This window comes from Vanellus vanellus, assembly GCF_965231255.1.
Source record: "Vanellus vanellus genome assembly, chromosome: 3".
NCBI classification, from domain to species: Eukaryota; Metazoa; Chordata; class Aves; order Charadriiformes; family Charadriidae; genus Vanellus; species Vanellus vanellus.
In genome coordinates, this window is record NC_138907.1 from 24,256,651 (window position 1) to 24,281,786 (window position 25,136).

General features: G+C 38.0%; 1 protein-coding gene across 1 annotated transcript in view; it reads left to right on the plus strand.

Moving 5' to 3' along the window:
• Positions 1 to 18,143, plus strand: part of GPATCH2 (G-patch domain containing 2) — a 125,486-nt gene extending 107,343 nt beyond the window's left edge. Inside the window, exons 9-10 of the mRNA XM_082481432.1 lie at positions 4,495 to 4,577; positions 17,618 to 18,143. Coding sequence (XP_082337558.1) covers positions 4,495 to 4,577; positions 17,618 to 17,787 — 253 coding nt within the window. The 3' untranslated portion in view covers positions 17,788 to 18,143. The remainder of the gene's footprint in view (positions 1 to 4,494; positions 4,578 to 17,617) is intronic.
• Positions 18,144 to 25,136: the final 6,993 nt, after the last annotated feature.

Here is a 25,136-nt window from a genome sequence, read left to right on the forward strand (position 1 = left end):
ATCAGTACTCTTATGCAATTTTGACAGAAGCAAAACATAAACCCATCACCTTTGTTACTTACAAGTAATCTTTCCAATGTCATAGTATTGTCTGGTAAATGGTTTGACACTAAACACGCTAAGGGACAAAATTAATTTTGCCGTCAATGATGATGTAACCATTGGCACAATTGCGGCGCACCCAGGAAAAGCAACTGCGCTGATACCAAATAAAGCATTGCAGCTTGCAAGGAAAGTGACAACTGCTAACAGCAGACGGACAGAGTGAAGTGATCAACAGACACGTTGTTACAACGAGACATATAAAAGAAACATGCAAGCATTTTGTGTTTAGTACACTGGTACCCACAGTGTTCCCCCAAAGGAGGTGACAGTTTTGCTAGTTTAGGCCATTGTACCAGTGCACGTGAAGCTACCTGCTGTGTAACGCTGTGTCTTCGTTGCGTCCTTCCGAAGAGACTGTGGAACAAAAATTACCTAATTTGAATAGGGATTTTTAATTTGGGGAAGAAGGGTGGGGTTTTTTTTGCATTTTGCTTAGGTTTTGAGGTTTGGTTTTGTTTGGTTTTATTTTTATACGTGGAATGATAGTGATTGCAGAAGTATGTAATAAAGCAGAGAGACAGAACTCACCTTGAGGAGCTTCTGCTGCCCTACACCCGTTTTATTGTATTAACCTTCTCGGTGACTGGACTGGTGAACTTAGAACTCTGATGGCGGCAAAGGTGATAACTCAAGTGAAAGAGTTAAGAACCACGTGGTGTGCTCAGTTGCTCAGGTGGTGGACTGCAATTAAAGCAGTGCAGCTGTAGGTTCCCCCCCAGAAGAAACCTTTATTTGGGGAATGTAACCAAATGGTCCATTGACCGCGAAGGTCAGGGTAGATAGAAATCTGACATAGCCTATTACAAATGTCTTGGAGAGGTGAACAAGTGTAACTGCAGAAAAGGCACTCATCAAAAATGTGAAAATGATGGAAAAAGAGGTTTTGTTGTGTAGGCATGCATAGAAACGTTTGGGGAGTTTGAAGAGACAATTCTAGGTGTGTTACCGTAGTACAGGGCAATTACCTTGCAAAAGGAGATGATAGGGAGACTGCAGCTATTTAAGACGGAGATGACAAAATTTCTGTCTGAGTGAATGTTTGTCACAGGAATGCACAGGTGCTTGTCAATTGCTTTACATGTCATTGCTTCTCTAAAAGTATTTGCTATATCAAAACTGCATTTTATTGTGTTCATTATTTATTATTTCAATAGCCTTTTTGTTGTTACTGCCTCGCCTGGTCCGTCTTCATTTCTGAGGCTTCTATTTACCACGTAGAAAGGAGAATCTAAAGACTGCGCGCGAGATGAAAAATGAATAAAAATTGACAGTGGCTTTTCCCCTGTTTTCGTTTAATACGTTGAGGCATGACACAACAACAACAACAACAACAACAATAAAATTCTTGGCATGCTAGTGTAAGTTCACACCAGCCTGGCTTTTGCAGCCCTTTTATTTCCCTCTGCCGCAACTTTGCCGCTGCTATGACACTTGCAGGCCTGCTGGGCCGCGGTGCAGCTGATGCCCTGTCCATGCTCATATTTTTCTTATTGACAGTGAGTGTTCTTGCCAAACGCCAGGGACCATAGTCACATCTGTTTGTCTCCCAAGCTTGTCTGAGGCTGCTTGGGAACACTTTTTATCCAGAGGGCAGCTTTAACTAGGCCTAATACTCTGAAAAGCTTCTATTTGTAAATGCATACAATGAGGCGACAAGTTCCTGTTGTCTTTCCTTAAAAATTATTCCATTTGACACTGCTTGCTCCAGTCCCTGTCACCAGCACGTCAAAAGCCAAGTTTTCAGGCAAGGTGGTCTTAACAAGTTTTATTTTTTTCCCTAATAAAATGCCTAGCTTCCCTCCAGAGCACTATTTATAAATGATAGCTGGAAGCAAGCTAGGGGTAAGTAGAGAGAAGTCTGGCAAATAGCTTTTTTTCCCTTCTGTAATCCGCGCTCTTCTGATTTAATGCTAAGAAACATAATGCTGAACTTAGCCTGATTGAGGGTCAGAGTTCTCTCTGCTTTATAATACCCCCATTAGAAGCATTTCGAAATGGACGGTGCCGCTTCAGAATACTACTTCATTTTGTCTAACCTGCCGGCTCCAGAGCAGCGATACTTCTTGTCTGTTCCTCTTTAAAAAAAAAAAAAAAAAAAAAATAAAGCTTGCTTTGTTTTGCTGTGATCCACGTTGACAGAGCATATCAAATGTTAAGCCCTGGCAAAAGTAAATGCCACTTTAGAATCGCAAGTTGACTGAATGTTTGATGTTAGTGGCCATAACCCGGGGTTTGACAAAGCTTAATTGGTGCTCTAGCATATTGTTATATATCTGTGGCGTACAGAATCTTCGCCGCCAACAAAGAAATACCCACTCTCACCTTGGCTGGTGATCGGGTGGTTGTGCTCGGCAAAGGCGAAGAATGATTCACTTATGCTGAAGGAACAAGGCTGCCTTTCAGACGTTCATTGATTTTAAATTAAAAAGTAACTGCTATGTTCTACATGAAGGGTGACAACAATAACAAAGTAGTCCTTACTTAGTGTTATTTGTTGCAACTCCATTCGATGTGCCTGGAGGAAAAGTGGGGAGACCCCAGTACCATAATCTTACAGATCAATAATCTAGATATCTCAATGTAGTGTAACAGATAATCAATTCTGGGTAAAATAACTCAAACGCCGCTAGCTCCTACGGCTGTAGCTCAGGTCTTCAGGTTCAATTGCCTGACTTTATTAATTTTTATCTTTCATCCTACTTGTATTCCTGGAGACTTTCTCTCTTTTTCATTCGGAAGAGAAAACAGAGGCTTGCACCCTCTTTAACGTATAATTTACCACACAAATTATTCTGCGTGTTTTTATATCAGATGTATACATCTCAAATATTTTTTCTCTAATAATTGTTTCCCCGTATTGTATTTAAATATGAACTGTCTTTATTGTACAATCAATTATGAAAGGGATACACTTCTTGATTTCTTTCTAAATTTAGAACTGAAATTTATCACCGTACTAATACACTGGTTCAACTGCGTTCCGTTTCTGGATGTTAAAATAGGATGCAATTTCAACTTAGAAGAATTTCCTTAGAAGGAAAACATCTGTTTTAAAACAAAGAGAATTAAATAAGTGTTGAAATAGGAGTTCACTAGGTGAAGCTAGAGTGCACATCTGTGTGAAACTTAGATTTCTTGGAATATTTTACTATTTAAATAAAAGCACTGTGGTACTTGCTAATTTACTGTAACTTTTTAGAAGTATGTAGAGGATTGTACATTGTCATCTTTTTCATCGAGGTGGTGTTATCACTATTTTACATTATTGAGCAGACCTGAGATCTCTCAACATTATATGACCATTTGTTATTCATTTAGAAGCAGCACAGCTTTAAAAAGTTTATAAATGCAGTAAAGGATAAGTCATATATCCACACTGAAACCAGATCCTGTGAGTGACAGTGTGTTAATGTGCTACAGTAGACTGTCAGATGCAATTCTCAGCTTGTAATTTTGTCAAAATTCACTACGCTTCTGTGGTTAGATTCACAGTTCTCAGTAACATTCATGGAGACATATTAAAATTGTGGAGTTTAAAAATTACTGCTTTCCCCCCCCCCTTCTGTTCTAGTTCTTTCAAAAAAAAAAAAAAGCCAATTACATACATTCCATTCTACAGGCACTGTACATTACTTTAGCCATAATTGTCCTTTAAGATTATATTCCAAACGTCAGTATTTGAAAATTCCAAATTTACCCTTGCCTGTGGTACCTGACTTCTAATAGCTGGCTTTAATGCAGTAAGATTTGCTTGTTTGCCATCCTCTGCAGCTCCAGCAACTTTCCACTCTCCAAGTCTAAGCTCATAACCGTTTAATGAGCGTAGCAGATACTGTGCTTCCGTGTTATCATCCTCACAACTTGCCAGTGAATTGGAAAAGGACAAATTGCTGTGCTACAAGTTTTTTTCACGTACCTTTGAAGAGTTTACTGTTTCACGTTTTCTCATTCATTCTTCATCTTACCTTAAAAAAAAATTGATAATACTTTTCGTGTAATAAATGTTGTTCTGACAGTCGGGCGTTACCAGCCAATTGATAACCTACCAACAGTATTGTGATCTCTTTAGATAATTAATCTTAGCTATTTTCCTGTCAGGAGCAACAGTGTTTTTGTTTTACGTTGAGCTAGAAAGATTGCCAGTTTTGAAAATTAAAAAGCATTCTCTTTATATTATTCATTCCAGTAACGATTTACGATGCTGCGTTTAGATACTGAGCGCTTGTCAACAAACATAATTATGCTTCGATATAAACAAGATTGGTGGCTTGACTGTGCAGCTTCATCTTGGTTGAGAATGTTTTGATATAGGTTCAGATTATACAAGCTGTGTATTTATGTGGCGATTTTCTTCCTTTGTTAATAGTTTTCTCCTATAATTACTTGCAGGCAAACCAGTGTACATTTAGGATCATTGTGCATGGGGGACATCAAACGGAGAAGGAAAGCTGCTCCCCTGCCAGGACCCACAGGTAACCAATTTCCCTGGGACAGAACACAAAACGCAAGATGTTAAGTCTCTAAATACGAAGCAGTAGGTCAGTGACCTGGGGAAATGCTTGATAAATTCAGTAGCTTCCCATATAACTTCAGGTATGTCCTATCCTTATGTATTAATAGAGACTAAGAAAAAAATAGGCTCTCTTAATTCTTCCTCAGATGTTTCCGATTTCTAGTCCTTTGTAGCATGGCGCTTCTTTAAAGAGAATAAATCTCTTTTCATATACTGAGAATCATAGACAGTAAAGATTACTGCTTATGTCTGTTCAAGCATTGCGAGGTAGAAGACGTGAGGCATCTTTTTTTCCAGGAGGAATGCATATGAATACTATAAATATTCTGCAAAATAAAGATAGGATGTGAATTCTTGGGCAAACAATTGAAAATGTGGAGATAAGGCTGTGAAGCACAACTTTAAAATTAGTGCTCTAGATTAAATAGGAAGCACTTGCAAGCACATTTCTGAAAGATTTTTACAGATGCGAGGTCACAACCGTTGGACGCATTTTGCTGATGTCACAGCTGTGAAATGACTTTTTCAATACTTAGCAGTGATTTATAGGACTCTCATCAGTTTGTTGTATTAATTATTTATGTGCATACTGGAAGGATTAGACTGTGTGTGTGTCCACGCGCCTGTGTGAGGCTTTTTATATATTGCTGGTATGGAAATCTCGATTGCGTGTCCTAGTCATATATCAATTACTATAGCAACATATGCAACACATATAGTTCTTCAAATATATTCTAAATGTATGTCTTTAGAGAATCCTAATATTTGTATTCCAACTGAATTCCCCTTCCTGAAACTTCTGTGTTTCAAACCTCAGTGGCAGAAGCACACCAAGAATAATATTAAAAATGTTATTAAAGCACCTTAGTGGCAGCAATATGGAAAAAGAGAATGTATGGGTCAACTTCTAAGACTCTGAACATATGTGAAGTGAGAAAGAAAAATACTTAATGACTGAAGAGAGAATAATATAATTATTTCTACAAGGTGATTTTCACTTCACAACTTTCAAGTACTAGAGGATGTCATTTTGTACTGAGAGGGTATGAAGTATCATGAAATTAATTTTATTATTCATTTTACCTTGGGCTTTCAGTGTTTTAGTATTTTATTTTACAAGCTGGCTCCTCTGCATAACTTTGCAAAGCCAATATTTTGATACTAAGGCAAATACGTTATGTGATCATTCAATGTTATACATCTATATATTCGCAAGTTTAGAGATTTAGTTTTGCCCCCAAAATTTGCCTTTACCTGGAGAGCAACAGAGAATAATGGTGGATAAAGGTTTCATACGAGGTGCCTTTTAACTAATGTGTGGGGTTTTTCTCTTCAAGTTCAAGGTAATCTTTTCAATTTTGTTCTTGGCAGGAGGACTGAAAAAAATGACTGTGCTCTTATAAAGATTTTGTTCCTGCATTTCATCGTTGTACATTTTTAAGCAAATAGAAACTTTGGTAAACTTTGAGTAAACTCGTACACATGTGTAGATAATGTATAACGTTTTATATATTATTACAGTTTTCTCAAAGGTTAACCTTCCCACAGCTAAATTATTATTTATCCATCACAGGCCTTCTTTGTTTGTCTTTGTCAGTAGTTCATACCATTTGATGAAAGAAACACGGTTTCCTTTTAGAATGGAAATACATTTAGAAGTTTGGATTAAAATGAAAGATTGCTATTTGATTATTCTCCTCTCGGTAGTTCTAGTTAGCTAAGATACGAGAACAGAAGGACTAGATTTTATGTAGAAGAATTTGTAAACGTTTTTTCTTGAAAGAAAGGAAGGACAAAAATTGCATATATACATGAACAAAAGTAGGAAATGAAAAGAAGCATTCTGTCCATATTTAACATCATAGTGAAACCTGAAAGGCTGTCTGTAAATGAGTCATTAACCGTGAACATTTTCTTGGGCTATATGTGCTGTGAATTAGCGAAGTTTCACCTAATATGAGCCAATCCATTGGTAAAAGTATTTTCAAAATCCTCATCTGCATTTTTTGAATAGATTACATTGGTAAATTAATTTTTGTAGCAGGACAGAGTGTTGAAAACGGTCATTTATATGTTTAGATTCAGCAGTGCTGAAGAGAATGACCGGTGATCCTAATGAAGTATCGAAACACGTTCTCTGGGTTTGAGTCTCACAAGGGTACCACCTGCTACTTTCAGACATCTTACAAAGCCGTAGAATTCTGTGGCAAGCCGTGTTATTGGTTAAACATTTATTAATTGTGACAAGAACACCCAATTTATTTCGGTACTCCAGCTTATTTACTGCTCTTTCACCTTTGTATTTTGTATTGAAAAAGTAAAATGAATATTGATAGAGTTAGATATTGATTTCTAAATTTATAGCCTGTTCTCAGCCTGGAGTCAAAGTCACATACCAATAGGTTTGTGTATATTAGTAACAAAGGATGTAGATTTACTTGTACAGGAATGAGAAACTATCGAAGCAAGAAAGTTTGAGCAGCACGGAGCGCTTTATAGTTTCGAAAATGTCATTTGTAAAGGTGAAGAAAAGCTGTGTTGAAAAGGAATGAAGAAAACGGGAGATAATATAGGTATGGCTTGTTAGGAGCTAACAGAACTAAGACAGCAGTGTCCTATTTTGCCTTTTTTACTAAGATAAATTTTCTGGTTTGTGGGTGCTTGATACAGCCCCATCTGTGTGTTACTGAACCTAGACAGTTAATTAGTTTATCAGCTAAGGAAAGATACTAGTAAAAATCATTTACTTCCTATGCTTCCTTTTAAGAATAAGGTGTTGTACATTGTAAATACCTACTTTTTTGCGCAGCTTCTTCCATGAAACCAATGTTATTTCAGCGATTCTAGTTAGATTTGGGACCAGGTCATTCTCAATGACGTTATGTCCTCTCTGACTACCTGAGTGGTAGAGCTATTTCATATGACACCCTGACGTATTTCATCGCAGCAATACAGTGCCCTCAAGTTTGTATAAAATCTTCTTAAACAAACTAATACATCATCATGGAAATAGCCCCACCAAAACTGGGCCCACTATTAATGAAAATAATAATAAAAAGAAAAAAAAAAAAAGAATTTGTATGCGAGAGAAAGGACGCTCTCTGCAAAGTATTGTTACTACTTGGAACACATTCATTGGGAACGTTTACAGTAATTTCAGTCTTAGATTACCTATTTTAAGTCTCATATCAAACCAGTAGATGCTGCAGAATTTCAGACGTCATGTTCATACGCTGAAAAGAATATGTATTTACCCCAATTCCTTTCCTATTGACTCTTCTGTGCAAGCTTTTTTTCTCAATCAGCTCCTGTTAAATCTCCAAGACCTTTTAGATTCTTTTTCTCTTTCTTTTTTTAATAAGAAACCTCTAAATCTTAAATGTTGGAAAAAATTGTCAAATGCTGCAGGACCTCACATCTGCAGGATCTTTATAACTTAATTTACAGAATGTAGAAAGCTTTATTCAGAACAAAAATATTTAAGTATTGTAAATAGCCATTTCTTTCTATTTCAAAACAATCTTTTTTTGCTCTGATGTTTACATGGCATGTTTTACGTTTTGGAGCAGCGGTGAAAACCTGCAAAAATTTATTTTAAAAAGAGAAAGCTATTTTGTAGTTAAAATACCGAGAATGTACATATAAAATATATAAATTATTGTGTGTGTTATGGGCACTTTAATGCTTACATTTTGCAAAAGCAAATTTCAGATGTCATTTTCTTTATCTAGTTGGCATATTGCATGCTACAATTCAGGCTGGTACTGATTGAAATGACCAAGTTAAAAGTCTCATTTTAAAGAATGTGTTTTAATGAAAAATATGACAGATTCTTAATTACAGCAGAAATACTGAGCACTGCTATAATGCCATCATGACTCACTTTAACAAGGTAATCAAAAGGGTACATGTTTTCATTCCTTTTTAAAAATTGCCAACGGAACAGCTAAGCAAACTATTTTGCTGATGCTTAATATGTCAGTGATTAAAAATCAGACCTGAATATCTGCAGTACCGAAATGATGATTTGAAAAAGATTGTGATTACACTATGATAACAGAGGTGGCTGAGGCTAAGTTTGTGGTGAAGGTCAACTTAGTGAGATGGTTGCAGGGAAAGGGGAGACTTTTGTGTACTTGGATGAACTGGCAGTAAATTTCCAAAACTCTAGACAAACTGTTATATGCCTACTTTCTTTTTAGCTTGATTCACAGCTTTTCATCTACTAAATGTACCACTCCGTAGACAGAAATCCTTTTTCACAAGGCAATACAACATTGGCATGTGTTGTGAACACTTTCCCTTATTGCCTTGTGCCATTTCTTATCCTAAGTGTACGAAAGTCCTTTCTGCAGTACACAGCCTACCTGCTTGATCGTCCAGCCTGTGGATACTCTTTCTTTTTTGGTTGGTTTCTGCAGCAGATTAAATTTTAGGTCCTCCTTTCTGTTTCTTCTTTTTTTATTTTTTTTTTTTGGCTACCATATTGTCACACTAAATCAGTTCAAAAATTAAAAGATCGCAGAGTGCCATTGGAAACTGCTGGTTCCATGTTGACTTTTCACGTTGAGCTGAGGTTGTTGGTTCAAGCGAGACCCCTTATGTATAAACACCAGAGTAGCAAGGAGAGTTCAGTCATCAACTTCAGAAGATCCACAATGCAGTAAGAACCAGCCTTTCACTGGGAATTTGCTGATGGATTACTTGTGATTTAGAGAGAAGACAGAATTCTTTAGGCTGTACGTGCAGCCAATATAAAGTCAAGAAGAAACCTTCATGTTGATAGAGGATGACTGTACCTGTCTTTTTTAAATGTTGTCATGTTCTGAAATATGGAAGGTTCAAAAATAATTCCCCAGGTTACTCTGGGAGTCTTTCCTAACATAGCTGTTTCTTTCTGGTTGTGAAAAGTATTCAAATTGACTCCACTGGGAGCTGGACTTGATGATCCTTATGGGTCCCTTCCAACTTGAGATATTCTATGATTCTATGGACATCACTTTCAAGAATCATAAACCAGCTCAACAGAGTCTATGACCAATGAGAGCATCCTTAAAGATAACATACAAGAAATTTCTGCTCAGAAAAGGCAAAACGAGGCTTTTTTTTCAAGTTCCAAAGGTATGTCTCATAAGCCAGTTGTATGCTTGAGGAATAGCTTTCCATGAAACTGAGAGGTGTCAGTAGGGAGACTCATCCTCCAGGTCAGTTATGTGCTTTGCAAGTTCTGCTTGTTCTCCACCAGCTACCGTAATAAAGTGGTTCCCCACAAAGACGAGCCACCTCCATTTTAGATGCAGTTTGTTATTACCCTCACCTTTTTCAGATGAGTTGATGTACGTTATGTAGTTTTCCTAGAACTCAACCAATAAAAGCAGTACCTGATATTTATCATAGAATACCAGTTTGGAAGGGACCTCAAGGATCAGCTGGTCCAACCTTTCTTGGCAAAACCATGGTCCGGACAAGACGGCCCCACACCCTGTCCAGCTGGTTCCTAGAAGTGTACAATATTGGGGAATCCAGCACTTCCCCGAGGAGATTATTCCAACGGCTGATTGTTCTCATTGTGAAAAATTTTCCTCTTGTGTCCAATCGGAATCTCCCCAGGAGTAACTTCTACCATTACCCCTTGTCTTTTCCATGTGACTCCTTGTAAAAAGGGAGTCTCCATCTTCTCTGTATCCACCCTTTAAATACTGGAACGTGGGGAGAAGGTCTCCCCTAAGTCTTCTATTCTGAAGGCGGAACAAACCCAATTCTCTCAGCCTTTACCCAACCTATTTCTGTCAGTCTACTCTCGTTTGATGATACCACAGGACTTCCTTTAACCACAGAAGGTTTGGGAGTGAAAATGTGCAAGGAGGGAAATCTGTATAGTTTTTTCCCAGCCGATAGAACTTCTTATCTCAGCTCTCCACAACAACCTCTCAGTTGATGGTGACTCGTTTTTCTTTCTCCTGAGGGAATAGGGACCACTGTTACAAATAGGCCCTGCTGTAGATTATGCAAAAATCACTTTTCTTAAAGGTTTGTTGGCATGTCATTTACTTTGTGAATAAGGAAGGAGGCCTATGCATAAACCCGAGAGCTTCAAGCAGGAGGTTTTTGCCACTTCAAGGGAATAAAAATAACTGTTTAAGATATGAGAAAATATTTTCATAAGGTGAGAATATAAAATTCATTGATCAAGGTTTCCATTGCAGGCAGGTTTGCATTTCTATTTTCTGTCTTTATATAAAAGCTTTGTGATTGGTGGGAAAGTTTCTGATAAAAGCTCTCATAGATACCTGTTATACTCTGGATTTCATAAAGAAAATTTTTGCTTTTGACTCCCACTAAAATGAGAGGAAATTTTGATTTATTGATTGTAAGAGAAGTTTACCTGTCAACCTATATCTTGAGATTGCTAATGTTAATGTAGTAACTAAGATTTACGTTCTGATCCCTTCATTACTGATAGAAGGATCACAGTGAGCATTGTTTGCATAAATAAATAGGCAAATGGTTATTTAGCCCGTAGTAAAAAATATGCAGATGTATTTGCCTAGTTTTAATGAATTAATCTTCATTTTTAAATTAAGATAATTTGACAGAAGATAATAGTCCAACCTCATAGGCACAGAAGAGGCAGTAGAAGCGGAACTTCACCTCCAGTATCCTGGCAACCCATCCCAACTTGGGTTAGGGTCAGATAGAGCTACTGTAATGTGCGTAGTCCTAATAGCAGTTTAATCCGCAATCTTTCTGCTGAAATTAACGATAGCCACGCTGTCTGTTTTGAGCATTACTGTGATTTAAATCCTTTCCCTGTGGGTTTCAGTGTAAGGTTACAAGTCTTTTTTGTAAAAGTCAGGGAATGCTTATCAGAAGGGAGCAATCTTGCTGAGTTTCAAGGGGTTTGAGCAGAACTTTGGAATGGTCACTAGTGAGAACCCTTCTTCCAAAATGCCATCCAGTGACAGTCTTTCTGTCAGCATAGACAAGGCGTAAAACTGACGTGCTTCGGACGCAAATGGAAAGACAGTCAAGAGATTTCCCTTACTGAAGGATAAACAGGAATCTAATAATTCGAACTCTTCCCAACCAATTTTAGTTGTAGGGAAGACTGAATGGGCACAAAGTTACACTTCACACACAGTGTAGTCCAAACATAGAAGACGACCACCTACAAATGCATTTCCAAGTGATCTGTGATACTGGACGACCAGTTGAACCTACAGTTCAGTGTCTCAATTTTCAGCAGTATGTGGGTTTATGTTTATATATTCAGGAGACTTGAAAATGGGTTTAAATCTAGGCTCTGTGCTGCAAGAAAGAATACGTTTACCCATGCCACAATTATGCGACAATTCCTTGAATGGTCCGTGCAGTGGGGCAGTAGGAATGAAACTATGGCAGTGCAGGCATTAACGAAACTCTGCTGTGGATGCTGGGTAACTATGGATGTTTCCAACACCTACTGAAGTTACAGCTCTGTCCTCTCTGCTGTTGTTCTCTCTCTACTAGATAGAATAAAATAGAATGCAAGCAGACTCACGTGAACTAGAATCATTTTAAAGTTATCCTTTAGACACAGGCTTAGATAGCCCAGTGTGAGGGATATATGAAAGTCTGGTATAAAAACGCAATCTCAAATATTCAGCTAAATAAGGCATTTTCATAATGTTTCTTTGTTGGTTTTTTTTTTTTTAGATATACAGCCATGGTATACTGAATTTTGAAAACCACTGCAGGTAGTAATTTTAAAAATCGCAGTATGGCTGTCGGCTACGCTCACGATGCTGACTGTGCAATTATCCAAAACAGTTTTAAGAATCTAAACATCTAGGCAGTCTGATTCCCATTTTGCTAGTTAGAGAGAGCTGGCATAAAAAGATACACTACAGCAATATATTATTCTGATTACATTTCTTGTAAAATTGTCTTGTGTATCCGGATCAGTCCCTACTGTTCTGAGCTCATCTGTCTGGTGAGGAGTCGGAAAAGAAAAAGAATAGATGGAATATTAAATGCTTTCAGAAAATGAGGGGGAAAGCGCACTAGCTTTTAAAGTGAAGCAGCATGTATCGTTTCTCCTTCCATTGGCTGTTTATCCAACATCAATACAACACTTTAGGAGCCAAATTGCTAAACAAGCTGCCAATTAGGCTTGCAGTCAGCTGGATAGATTAGTGGCTAAGAGAGGCAGATACAAGATTTTCATCTCTTGAGCCAATTACGCAAGTGAATTACCATCCACAATGCTCCTTGGAAGATCTGAGGTAGAAAGACTGACTCTGCTGTGATAGACATAAGTGAGATCCAGGGTAGGGGGTAAGGGTTAGCAGGCCATGTATTGCAAAAATTACCCAAGCAAAAAGAGAGCCTTCTAGGAAAGGATTTAAAGGATTTAAGGCTGCTGGGAGCGATAGAAGAGGAAATAATAGTTGTGGTATGCTCTGCAAAGGCATTGCTGTTCTGCTCACAAGTCTTAATCATATAAAAGAAAGATGAAAGGCCAAGACTATATTTGTGTACAGTGTCATTTTCTCAGAACGTTTAAAAACCCGTTTTCTTAACATCAAAAACAGTTTGGTGGCCAGAGATGAAATTACTTCAGTATGCCTTCATTTGTTTCTTACGACTGAGGGGGGGGGAGGGGGGCGGGGACACACACCATTTTCTTAAATAAGGGTTATTTAAGAGATTGGAGCTAGCTGTACTAGCTGTATTCTGATTTTCTTCACCCCAATATAAACCAAACATGGTTGATGTTCATCTTATCCAGAAACTGGGCCGTACAAATAAATATTGTCACAACAGTGGTTTATGGGGTCACAGTTCCTTTATGATTTTATAATAAATGATAACTTAATTGCTGAGCTTTTAATTTTTTTAGAAGCATTTTGCAAATAAAATGAATCTGTCAGATCAAAAGTGCGCAGAGGCTCATTTGTTTCCTGCTGAAGATGTTGTACACTGGTGTAACATTGTTTCTTAGCTATGAAGCAAATTTAAAATCTGAACTTTTGCAAGCTGCTGTATCCAAAAATGATTAAACAGATGTGGAGCCTGCAGCAGCATTAGACCTCTGATCTGATTTTAGCTTACAGATGGAATTAAATTAATTCATGGCAATCACTGTAAAATCAAGGGTATGGCACTGAATGCTAGTGTACTGTTTAACCAGGACATACCTGTCTCAACAGCTGTTACGAAAAAATTACATACCTTTATTTTTCGTTGAAACCTGCCTTTAATGCCATCGTAAATATCATACCAAAATGAAACAACTGTGATGAGTTTTTTGTTTTCCCCTTCCCAGTTTTGCCTCTTTCTACTCATAGGTTCCATATTCCATGTATGTACGTTCATATGCGTAGTACGTGTAGACCTTGAAGTGATTCGCGTACACAAAGTTTGAGGATTGGCCGCTTTTTTTGTTTCAGTTGGCAGTATTGCAAAGAGAAGGAACATAAGTGAGGGTGTATTACAGTGCTGTCTTTTCAAGCAAGGTACTGTTCCTCGGTGTTCGCTCCTCACTTGTGTAACGGCAGCCAGGTCTACATGCAGAATACTCATCTGGTAGATCAGGATAGATATCAGATAAGATAGTCTGTAGACAGAAAAGGCTCTGCGCGGGAGATTCCTACAAATTATTAGTACAGAGATTTCCTCCTAACTCCTGAAACACCGCAAAGCCTCGTACAGCAATGAACTTGGAAACGTGTATCCCTGCTTTTTTTCCTTAACCTGATTTTACATAGTTATTTTTTGTGGGACGGCGCAGTGGGTTGATCTTGCTCTTGCTCCTGGGTGGGTCGAGACTGAACACGTCCCAGAGGTAGCACAGCCGTTTTCAAGGCCAGTGTGCTTGGACCGTTCTCTCTAACAGGCCCTACTGGCTAGTCCAAGAAGTGCCATAGGCATGAATTAAAAACTGAACTTGAAGATGAATATTGCAAGGACAATTACTGCTTTTAATTAGAAAATAAAAGCCCAAAGCACAGGAATGGGGGTCAGGGGAATAGAGCACAGTGTAGCATGATTTTTAAGAGCGCTCTCCTGTCATGCAGTCAATCAGCAATGCAATTTTTTTTTTTTCCAATTGCTGAGTGGTTGTGGAATGGAGGGAGAGGGCAATACCGCTATCCACGTTCTTCTGACTCAATTAAAATGTGTTGCATAACAGATAAATTTTTCAAATGGTGGGTGAAAATTGCAGGAATATTGAAGACAGATATAGATAGTATTCATATAGAAACTGACTGTATTGCAAAAGAATGGCCTGCATATACTAAATATTCTTCACAATTAAAATAAAAACTATCCGTATGCACCTCATTTGCAAGGAGGAGTAATTAGTCAATTAGTAATATAAGCAAGTTGGGTGGGTTTTTGGTTTTCCCTTATTCTTGCTGAAAGCCTCCCAACACATTATCCTTTGGACAGTGTATGCTGTTTTATTGTTTGCCCAAAAGTGAGTTGTGAAGCCAAGTTTATGGTGGTTTCTGCTCTTTTTTTTTTTTTTTTTAATTTGGTGACATATAAGAATAAAACAGAACTCTACAGGGGAGGTTTCAGTCTTCTAATTCAGTCAGGAATTAGAAAAGTATGTGCAGTGATGGGAAGAATAGTTATAGTATACTTTCTAGAAGTACTTTAAAAACAACAAGTATTCTGGTTATCCTGTCAGTCACAGAAAAAAAAAAAACATTGAGCTACTTAAAAAAAACATTACGAAAAATAGAAACATCAATTTATTACATAACACACCATGGGACAGATTGTTATTTCATATATCTTTTTTGCGAGGTTGCTCTTGGCTGTCTTGAAAGTCATATAGAAAGGTACATCTGTTACAGGAAAGGTCTGTGGGTTTTTCCCCCAAATGGACTAAAAAAATAGCTGTTTACGTTGTCTCAGGCTATGCCTTGCATAGCATTCCAGCAGCATTGCTGTCTTTGCTTAAGCAGCATTATGAATGGTTTAATATTTCCAGTTCTTAGATGTCATGAACTATACTCTTAGCCTTGCTCTTTCCTGGTGGGCTCTTGCTTCCCTTTTATGTTTCCCCCTTAATTGCTCCACAGACGTTCATTGGAACGATGCTCCGTTTCTTACCGTCGCTTGTAAAAAGTGAACCAAAACACATTTCCAGGATTTTACCTGCGAGGTTTAACGGAACTTTTGTTGAACTGTAGCCTTTTTTCTTTTCCTTTTTTTGAGCCAGAAAGTATAACTAAGAAGGTTGCAAAGCCTGTGTTGTGCATGCCAGGCAGTGTCAGGGACTCGTCTGCATGAAAATTACCCTGCCCGTGGGGGCCAGAAAAGAAAGGAAGTCTTGGACATTGAATTTCGTTCTGGTCAGTTCAAGAGGAACCCTCTGGGGGACCGGAGGCTGCTGACTTAAAAGCCTTTATTTTAAGCCTAACATTAAGCATAGCTTCAAACCAGTATTAAAGGATGCCACCTCTCACTGCGTTTCCCTTTTTCTTTGGCTCAGGGACTGAGATACTAGAAAGGTGTCTACCTTTTATGTAGCCAGCGTTTCAGTGAATATGGACAGGCCTATCGTTGGATAATGCTGGAGTTACTGTAAATCCATCATCGCAATCATCGTGAGGTTTTTAATGTGCACCTCTCATTTTAAACTTCTGTCTGTGTATGCTATTTCCACTGTGGGACTTTGCTTTTTTGTGCGCGTGCGTGCTAAATGAGGCTTTTCAGAAGTGTATCTTCAACTTTTCCGGTGTTCGTGTTTAGTGAGTTAATATAACGAGCCAGCTGCTTGTCGGTAGTAAATTCTTGATCGAAGACATTATAGTGTCCAAAACCACAATAGTCTCTTTCTATGATATTTTTCAAAAAGTAGCAGGCCAGAACAAATAGGTAGAAAGTTAAACAGATAATATTGGAAGCTGGGCACGTGATGGGTTTGGGGTTTTTTGTTCTGCTGCCAGGGGCGAGGGAGATGTTGAGCAAAGCTGAGAACTGTCTACACGCGGCTGCTTGCGTTAGTTCCAAACCTTCAGCCCTTTTTAAAATTTTTTGTATGGTGTAACTTGGTAGGTTTTACTGCTGATGCTTGAAATAGATATTTGTATTCCTCATGCAAGACGGTTATATATGGGAAGGCTTATTTGTGCATCATCTCCAGACTCTGGCTTGAGGAGTTTGGTTGATGAGGGGAAAAAACACCTTTGTAACTTGACATTCACTTTTTTTTTATGATGCATTCATGGAAAAAAAGAATCTGTTATTAAGACAAAATGAAATGAATCTGTTAAAAAAATGAATTTGTTATATTGACACTTGCAATCCTGATCATCTTTTCTGCAGTATGTGTGCAGTTTTTCTCAGAGATCTCGATCGTATGGAGAGAAGAGCTTAAACAACACTGTATGGCATTGAAAATACCGAAAGTAAACTTGGATATATCAAATCTGTCTTACAACATTCAGCAAAAGAGAAACTGAGTAAAGATATAGTTGCATTTCAGAATAACAGACCGCTTGTCTGTACTGTTTCTGTAACAGCTGTAATCGCTTAATCAGAAATTATTTGTTGTGTTTTATTGAAAGTGGTCTTGAGCCTTGATAAATATTGCTGAGACTGGAAAGATGGTCACGTTAGTATGATGTGCCTCAGCTTAGTAACTGTATAGGACAAGAAATTCAGCTAATCTTGCCCAGGTATTGGTATACTTGCGCAGGTGATGCACGCTCTTTGAGACTGATGTCAAATCCACCGTATTGGAATATAAAAGATCTGTGACAATGTTGGTCGTACTTAAAAACTGAGCGAGTCTTTAGAAACATTAAAAATAAAGCGTAAGACTGTGTTGTTTAGAATCATATGCAGTCAGGAGGTCAACATGTGCAAAGACAGCCTGTTCTAGCAACCTATTAGATGAATTAGGAGAATAAGAAGGTTTAAAGCTTTAAGGGAGATTATCCTGCTCTTCTCCACATGGCAGGCAGTGCTGATTAATGCTGTGTGTTTCTTTAATCTCAGGGTTTGTAGGTGAAAACACCCAACCAATCCCAGAAAACAACATTGGAAACAGAATGCTTCAGAGCATGGGCTGGACCCCTGGCACGGGCCTCGGACCGGACGGCAAAGGGATACCAGAGCCGATACGAGCCATCCAGAGACCAAAAGGACTCGGACTTGGATTTAGCTGACAGAAATGCACTCTGGCTGCCCAATAAAAATAAAGCTCAAAAGTTAATTTAAAAAGACAAAAAAAAAAAGAAAGAAAAAAAAGAAAGAAAAAAAAAGTCAAACTTCTATTATTGGTTGTGATCGGCAAATCCAGTTATTCTTCTCTCAAAGATCACTGAAGTCAATGTGCTTCACGTGAGCGACACCAGCTGCAAGGTACAGCCACAGTGACAGAACCGGCATTCGAGTCTGACTTTATAATGGTGCTAAAATGTACAAAAACTTCTACTTTTTTATTTTCTGTGATCTTAAAGTTTGTATTAAGCATAAAATTCAGTATATTCACTTTTTTCATAAAAGCTTCTGACACAGCAGGTTGTCGTATATAAGCAAAATTTTTTTTTTGTAAGTTTAATTTCATCTCGAGAGTCTTGAGAAGATTTGTCGAGGAAAAGGGAACTTTTTACAGCTATTGTGTTTTCCCCCTTCTCAGGCAAAGTTTCCAAACCCGGTATTTCTAGTGTTTAACAATATTTGAGGATAAGCTGTCATTTTGCCCATAAGATATACATGTTTCCCACTGGAAGGTGATATGATATGCAATTTTGTATAGGAGCATGAAAAATGGCTTTGTTGTCATAGGAGTGCCATTCCAACACCATTATCTGGCAATGTATCACTGTCTTCCACATTCAAGCTCAAAAGTAAAGCTTTTATACTTGTTTTTACACTTACAGGATTATCTCTTTCCAGCAAACATTTCTAAAAGTTAAAAGTTTATTCTGACTTTGGATTTCCCTTTGTATTAATAATCCTCAGTGTTTCCACATTTAAGAATAGTTTGAGCTTTGAACCAGGAAATTATATTTTGAAGATGACTGTCTTTCAGTGTTTGTATTCTGGGGTTTAGCATATTTTAAACAATGCAGTGTTCAACATGGTGTTATCGTTTGGTTTGTGATCGTGCTGGTGCCAATGAGCCACAACCTTTAAGGATCATGAGCAGAAAAAGGGCAAGGAGAAGCAGGATTAGGGTGGAGGAAAGGAAGGAAAAAGATACTTTGATGGCATCTCACAAATCTAAGCTAGCAATTTAAAATCAAGAGGGATCATTAAGTGTTTTAATCAGTATCCTAATGTATCTAATGTCAGCAGAAGCAATTTCATTAAGCACCAACCAATCAAGCTCCTAGGGTACTTATTGGTCTGCGGTATAAAACAAATTCCACTTTAAAATTAAATGATAGGGCTGAAGGAAACTGTTGTTCAGATGGACTAAGGAGAAAATCCTGCCCCCCCTCGCCCACCCGTGTCGTAGCTGGCAATATTTACCCTGACTGCAGAGGGAACAGGATTTGATTCTCCGGTCTTTTTGTCTTCAAGACGAGGATCTCTCCCTTCCTCTGCACCCAAACTGCAGAGAAAAATACTTACTTCCAGAAGCTCGCAAAGATATTTCCTTAGACTAAAAAGAGCGCAGCTTCCTTCACGTCACTGTGAGATACAGTGCTGAATTTTAAGAAGTGTTTTTATTACTTGTCTTTTTCTCTGAACTTCACCCATTTTTCCAGATATAATAATACTAGGAAAAGAAGTAGCAGCAGCGTTACAGCATTGAATTTGCTTAAAAGAAACGTTCGTGCTTTCCACTGTGAGTACTGTCAGTTTGGGAACGTTGTTTCACCGTACACACAGTGTAGAGTAAAAAGTTGGTGCCTGATACTGTTTTTAATGATAGCTGAATGCACCTGTTCTCTGAGTTTCAGAAGAACTATTTATGGCTGTTTAAATACTTGATATGATTGTGTGGGTTTGGTTTTTTTTTAATGATAAGAAATTTTAAACAGACTTGGGATTTATAATCAACACATAGACTTTTTATTGGAAGGTTTTGGAGCATAGCATAATGCGAGTTCGCCACTTCAAATGTATCTTGCACAACCAAACTGAATTAAATGCGTTCCATATGCAAGGAATTTCAGGGCCACATAATTGCAGAGGGCTGAGAGCCTGAAACCCTGCAGCTAGCAGAGGTGCCCACTTGTATAAGTGTTATTTACAATAATGAATTTACGTGGCGTGCTCCCATTCTTTCCATGCGATGTGCCACTGAGAGCAAGTGAATTTTAAAGACCGCTTTGTATTGCACACCACAATCAGAAATTCCTTAAAATAATTTTCAACATGTGAATTGTGAAAGTGATTGTTCTAGCTCTGTTTGCAAAAGGAATGTTGATTCTCTGTTAAAATTCCATTGTTGTGCTTTGCTTACAACACCTACATATCTTGGGCTGGAAATTCTAAGTGTGGCACATATAACACTTGTTTGAAGTATTTCTGTGCAATTTACCGTAGCGGTAGTTCCTCAAGAAATCAATCTGCAGCTCCAAAAGTACTTGAAAATGTTTCCTGTTTTAAAAAGATAAGAGGGAAATAATGGATACATGTTGAGAGAAAACCTCTTTAGCCCGTTCAACTCTATTCATCCGTTCATACAGATACAGTGAAGCTGCCAATCTAGTAAACAACCGTAATGGAAGAACTATTTAGTCTGATCAGAAATCTTACAACTTTTTGTTTTAAATCGGTCTATTCATGAGAAACTATTAAACATTGACTAGGCAAATTGATTTTGACATAGAGATAGATACACCTTGTCTGTTTTTCAGCAGGTATTCTCATAGATGCCGCAGCTGACAGTCAACTTTATCTCTTAGAAGCTGTAGAACAAAGTGATCCGTTAAAATACTTTAATGTAGTGTTTTGAGACATTTTTGTGTTGCAGTTGAATTCTCATTTAATTTCTGTTTTTCCACATCTCACAGGAGTGGTTTTAAAGATACTCCAGTAGTGTGATTTTGCACAGTTAAAACTAGTGTTAAGAAGCAAAACAAAAATGCATTGTACGCTTTTCTTTTTTAAGTTGTTGCAATGTTTGTTGGCTTCGAAACAAGTCAGAGTACTTGGATTTGTTTGTTTTTTCTTCAGGTCTTTCCCATACCTAACTTGCAATCATACTATGATACCTGCTACAGAGCTGGCTTACCTTATTTTAAAATGCATATGTAAGTATTTTCAGGTAATATTTCCTACTGGCTGTGACACTGAAGGTTTTTTGCCTACATAAATAAATACGGGATCATCTTGTATCTCAGAGTTACCTTCCATCACTCACCAGATTCTTTCCATTTAGGTGTTTGATGAATCCGTAGCTCAGCTGTTACCATAATATTCTGCCTATGCAGAATGTTTAGTGAAGAGAAGAGACATTACGTATTATCAGCATTGCGTTTTGCCACATGTTCCATGGTGTCTCAAAGTTCTGTGAATCGAGCCATTAACTGTTAATAAAAGAAACCCATGAGCGGTATCTTATTTTTAAATAAATATTTGTCGAAGTCAGAGAAGCATTATCAATATGCTCACTTTAACAAGTTTGTCCCTGCATTTGTCTTTCTGCAATTAGGTCAATAATGGGTGTAGAATGGCAGTAAATAGCTAAATAATATGTATAGAACGCTTTGCTTTAATAACACAAATGCAAGATGAAATAAAATAAATAGACTCCATTCGACGTGGGTTTTGTATGTTCTTTTCTTTAAACTGCCCTTTTCAGTAGCATTGTTATTACCAGGTGAGTAGAAAAACATGCTGTTTCTGAAAATATAATTAAGGTTGCTAATACCTTGTAGCAAGCAGATGCATATTATGCTAAAGCTATTATGCGACATATAGTATTGTATGTACCTTTTTACTAGTACTTCTGTTCCAGGTTATTACTGTCAGCTGAAAAGGTTACGCCACGACATCAGGAAATGCCTCAAGATGTTTGCAGTACTTTTGTTATCGTATCTTCTAAGACTTTTAAATACAAGTTCTCTTCACTCTTTAAGTATGCATATCCTTTGATAACTGTGACAGGACTTTGTGCTTTCTCTTCAAACAGTTCTCCAAAACTGTTCCTCCAAGGAGAACTCGCACAACCTTTGTTTTACCTTCCCTCTACCCGCGCTCCCAGGGCAGGTTCAGTAAAGCCGTACCAGAAATGGGGATCCCTTCCCTCTTACTCTAAAGTTAAGAGACCTTTTAATTAGACTTTCATCCCCAGCAGAGTTTTCAGGAGCCGCGGCATAGTTTGCACACAGCAATTGCATAACCGAGTTACCCACAACAGTGTCCCATACCTAAGGGCACTGTGTGTGTTCAGTCTGAAAAACACAGAATTATTTCTTGATCAGCCTGTAGTCCAGCTGTAAAGCTAAAGTAAAATGTTAAAAGAGAAAATGGCATTTTTAAATATTGTTATATGTTTTTGCTTTGAATTCTCCCTGGAAGAGGTTTTGTTGTGGTCATGTGGGGTTTTTTTACAAGCGCAATATTTAGGATTGGGATTTTTTTTTTTTTTAATGACCTTTTTTTTTTTTAATGGGGTTTTTTGCTAAAAAAACTATGTAAAAACTCTGCCAGCATAGATTGATATAAGCTGTATCTACTAAGCTATAAAAGAGTTTGTCCTCTAAAACCGTCAACCTTTTTAATGTAAGTGTGTTTTAAGTTACTGTGGAAAACTACAAAAGCAACAAAAGTTTCATGATTAACTGTCTAGTGGAAATGTTTGGGCTTCCTGTGATTCTCTTCTCCTGTCCTACAGCAAAACAAATATTGGAGGCATTTTGACCGTGATGATATATTGCTTGTATTCCACTATTCAATCTTTAAGTAAAAGGCTGAAAAACACTGAGATTCTGTAATCTTGATCTCCTGCATCTATGAGAACTGTGGTCATTAACAGCTATGAAAAGTGGTTTGAAATAATATGAGGCATTCCATCTATAGAAAATTATTATTTTGGCCTGACTGCTCGTGGCATATTGCTACGATGAGTTTAAGTATTGGGGAGTCTGACTTCTGAAACTGAATAAAAGTCATTAGTCTCTGAGTAATGTATGTTTTATTGTAATATATTTACACTGATTAAATATGTGAGCTTATTAAAATTATATTATCTTTCAGAATATTTGATCATAGATATGCTTAGTTTAATTGTGCCTTGTCCTTAGTGTTGTCTTTCATCCTTAATATTTGTCCATTTTTCTGAAAAAGTGTAACCATATAGATGTTTTAAGTGATTATACCCAATGTTTTCTCTCTTAAAGTGTAAACTCATGTGTGTACTAAGTGATGCCACTGAGGATTTTCTATCATTTCTGTTAGTCTAGTGAAGTTGTTTTTCAGCACCTCCTTAGACCGGTTTTGTGAATGGCGTACTGGTGCCTTTGTCAGTAGTTTTAAGAGATTTTAAAACTGGAGACTTGACATTTTTTTAGCCTGGGCAGGCTGTTGTGTTGGCCCCCTGCTCTCCTGTACCCCCCACACCGATGAAGACTGGTAGATATGTAACGCTTTCTGCACATAAATATCTCCATTGGCTTCACGATGTGAAGTACTAGGTCTAAAAATAAGCGTGCATGGAAGTGTTTGCAGATTGGGGCCTTGACTTCCTTCCCCGTAAAAGATACGGGTCCTAAATTTTCCATGGCATCAGAGTTCCCGCGGACCCCTGGAGTCCGCTGCCCCTTTGCTGGATCGTGCAGGCCCATCTCCGGCACTGAGTTTCTTTAGAGTGCCTGTTTGGCTGCTGCGACATACGGGTTGGATGTGGTTAATGTCGGTCTGGCCTTTCAGTACCGAACGCGGGTACGTCCCAGCAGTGCAGGGAGTCAGGGTGCCCCTTCGGCCTGGAATCTCTCCTTTTTGCACAGCTCAAAATAAAACAGGGAACTGCTCATGGCCAGGTTTTCTGGGCCACGGTTGACACCATCAGGCAGCCAGTCTAGTACTGGGTAGCCGATTCTGTATGTTTTGTGTAGCCTTTCATTCCAGCAAAGTAACAAGAAAGAGAGGAAGAAATAGAAAATGTTTTCAGAAAGTAAGAATTGTAGGTAATGGAAGGGATCAAAATCACTTCTGAGGCTATGATACAATGAGAAAACTGAAATACTCTTAAACTTGGGGGCAGATAAGCAAGGGATAACAGGCATAAGAAATATGAAGGGGGAAATTGTAAATGTCCCAAGTAATATTTTCTACTTATAAAAAAAAAAAAGTAATTTTCATTTTCTTTTAAACTACTATTATGAACGATTAAGAAACACATGAAACAGGAAGCTTAGTACCACAAGATACTGAGTCAAAGTGTTTGGCAAAAGAGTCTCAACGTCTTGGACCCACCTATGAAGGATGCCGGCAGTTTTAGTACCTGAGGTATGTTAAACTCACACATCTATCACTTTGAATGCTTCCAACTTTCTCAGTGAGTCAGCTTAGTCAGCTTGTTCTACACTTGTCCACTCTCAAACTTCCTCCATCTTCTTCTCAAGCATCTCTTGGGGTTGGTGCCGGACCTCAGATTGCTTCTGGTTGTCCATTTCCATGAGTTTCATTTTCTGCTTTAATGAGCTGTGAATGTTTACGTTTAAATTCCTTGGAATTTGCCCGTAATGTGGTTTCAACATATTATCCTATAAGGTATATTTAAGTGGTACAAGGAGATAATTTGTAGAATTGGGACTAACGGTTTTCAGTTTTTCCTCCCATAGAATGTTTCTGTATTTGGATCCTTGATTTCTTTGAAGACCTTCAGTGCTGTTCACCATAGTCCTATTGGTTTCTCTCTCGCACAAACTTGACTGTTTTCTTACAGAATACGGTGTGGGACGGCACAAGAATTTCTCCAATTGCATTTACAAGTGCGCAAATCTTCAATTCTGTACTTTTGGTTTCAAGTCTCAAGAGTTAAGTTTGAATTCCACATGCGTTGCCTTATTTTTTTCCAAATGTTCCAAGTTATCTCAGGCATCTAGATGTTATGCCATTTGTGAAGAAAGTGGAATATTTGTCTAAAATTTTCTAAATGCCAGACTCTCAGCGTACGTGATGCTGTCTCTCTCATTTCTAGTAGTAATAGATATGATATACAACATAAACCATGCATACATAAGTACACTTAATTCAAGATGTACACTTCAAGAAATGTAAACATTTCTTCTTCCTGCCGGGGAGCAGTAACATGGGCATGTCTAGAGACTCCAAGTATGCAGCAAGGTCTTGGAGCACCAGCTCAACAAAATACATTTTGAAAAACACATTCTTGCTCCGAAACTTCTTTTGGAACTGTTGAAGTTACCTGTTAAAGCAGCTTAAAGAAATCAGTTGTCTTTGCCATGAGAAGTTTGGGTTGTGGTACTTCTTGATGACCACATCCCCAGCAGCCGCTGTTTTGCAGCATCATCTGTGACCACTGCAGACCAGTGGCACGTTGACTCTGATGGGCTAAACGCTTCAGGTTTAAAGGTGAGCACGGGGAAGG